We start from the raw sequence: 1,595 nt of genomic DNA, 5'->3' as shown, positions 1-1,595 counted from the left end.
CGGCCTTCTGCCCTCCCAGGAGGATGCGGCGGCGGTGGCCGGGCAGCACCACGCCGAGGCGGGTGAGTGCCTCGTCCGTCAGCGCCCGGCAGTCCCACACCGTCCACAGCTCGCTCTGCTGGAAGCTCTCCGCGTACTGGTCGAGGTGGAGGGCCGCCAGCCAGGCGGCCACCGGCAGAGACCCCCCCTCCTCCATGGCGGGGGCCCGGCCGCAGAGACCTCGTGCCGCTCAGTGCATCTCCTGCGCCCGGCGAGGCTCAGGACGGCATCAGGACCTGGGGATGGAGGGAAGCGGGGGTGAGCTCGGGGTCAGGATCAGGCCTGAACTACGCGCCGGCTGAAGCCCAGGGTCCCAAAACTAACATTTCCCAGCTAAGCAGCGTGGGTTTCGGAGGGGCTCCTCGCCTCCGACCACCCTGTGTCCCCCGCAGGATCAGGCACCCAGGCGCCAGCACCTCCCCTGAACCGAGGGGGCTGCAGGGATCCCGGAACGCCGGAGGGTCACGGTTTAGGCACCTAGATGCCATCCCCGCCGAGGCTCGCCGGACAAGGGCACCGCATGGCCCCGGCACGCTCCCTGGCCGCAGCATCACGCTGCGCCACGGCGGGGGTGATGTGTGGGCTGGGGGACAGGGCGGCGTGTGGGGTCCCACGCTGGCCGTGAACCCCCCACAGCCGGACCCCAGAGCAAGAAGGAGCCGGCAGAAGCCACCGGGACGCAGCAGTGACAGCGCCGAGGGGCGGCGGGATGTCCCAGGCACCCGCTGGGGCTGATACCCAATTCTGGGTGGTGTCCCCCAGGGCTGTCACACACACACACACCCCCCCCCGGACACAGCTGCCTGCCACAGGCCCCGTTTACACCAGCGTCAGGATCCGACCCTGCGCAGGAGGGCATGCGGTCTCTTGGAGGATGCTCGGGCAATTACGGGCTAATCGATGGGGAGCGGAGGCGACGCATCAATAGCTGCGGAGCTGCTGCAGACTGGCAGGCAGCCCCCCCGAGAGCCCCCCCGCTCTCCCTGCCCCCAGCCTCTGCCCGAGCGAGCCCGGGCGGGGGGACACAGACAGACGGACGGGTCCTGGAGGCTGCATCTCACCAATGCCGGACAAAACCTTTGCGTGCCGATGGGATGCTGAGAGGAGCCCTTGTCCCCTCTCCCAGGCTGTCCCCAGCCCCGTCAAACCCACAGGTCCCAAAATGATGTCTCCCGAAGCCCCGAGAGAGCAAGCACAAGCTCACGGTGGCTCGCAGCCTGCCTGGTCCTCGGTCGGTCTTAAATCTGGTTTGGGGGCGAGCTCACGGCTTTAGGAGAGGGGCCAGATCCTGATCTCTGCGTGCAAACACGGTCCTTGCTGCCCGCTGTCCCCAGCCCGGGCAGTGGCAGGGTGCTGCTGCTGGAGACCCCGACCCCAACCCCACTGAACCCCGGCTCCCAACCTGGGCCCCACCACGGCATCGCTCCCGGCTTCCAGCCCACCCCGGGGTCCCAGCTGTCCTCGGCAGCCCGGTACATCGCTCCGGCACAGCGCCCTGGGGTGCACCCAGCTGGCAGAGCACCCTCGGGGCACCCAGGGATCGGGTGGAGGGGGGG

At 69.5% G+C, this 1,595-nt stretch overlaps 1 protein-coding gene across 1 annotated transcript in view; it reads right to left on the bottom strand.

The window, feature by feature from the left end:
- Positions 1–196, bottom strand: part of ARAP1 (ArfGAP with RhoGAP domain, ankyrin repeat and PH domain 1) — a 107,965-nt gene extending 107,769 nt beyond the window's left edge. Inside the window, 1 exon segment of the mRNA XM_019471418.1 lies at positions 5–196. Coding sequence (XP_019326963.1) covers positions 5–196 — 192 coding nt within the window.
- Between the last annotated feature and the right edge of the window lie 1,399 nt (positions 197–1,595).

The sequence above is a fragment of the Aptenodytes forsteri genome, unplaced genomic scaffold (genome assembly GCF_000699145.1).
Source record: "Aptenodytes forsteri isolate BGI_AS27 unplaced genomic scaffold, ASM69914v1 Scaffold459, whole genome shotgun sequence".
Classification (NCBI taxonomy): Eukaryota; Metazoa; Chordata; class Aves; order Sphenisciformes; family Spheniscidae; genus Aptenodytes; species Aptenodytes forsteri.
Note: the sequence above shows the minus strand (reverse complement) of the source record. Positions and strands in the feature narration are given on the sequence as shown.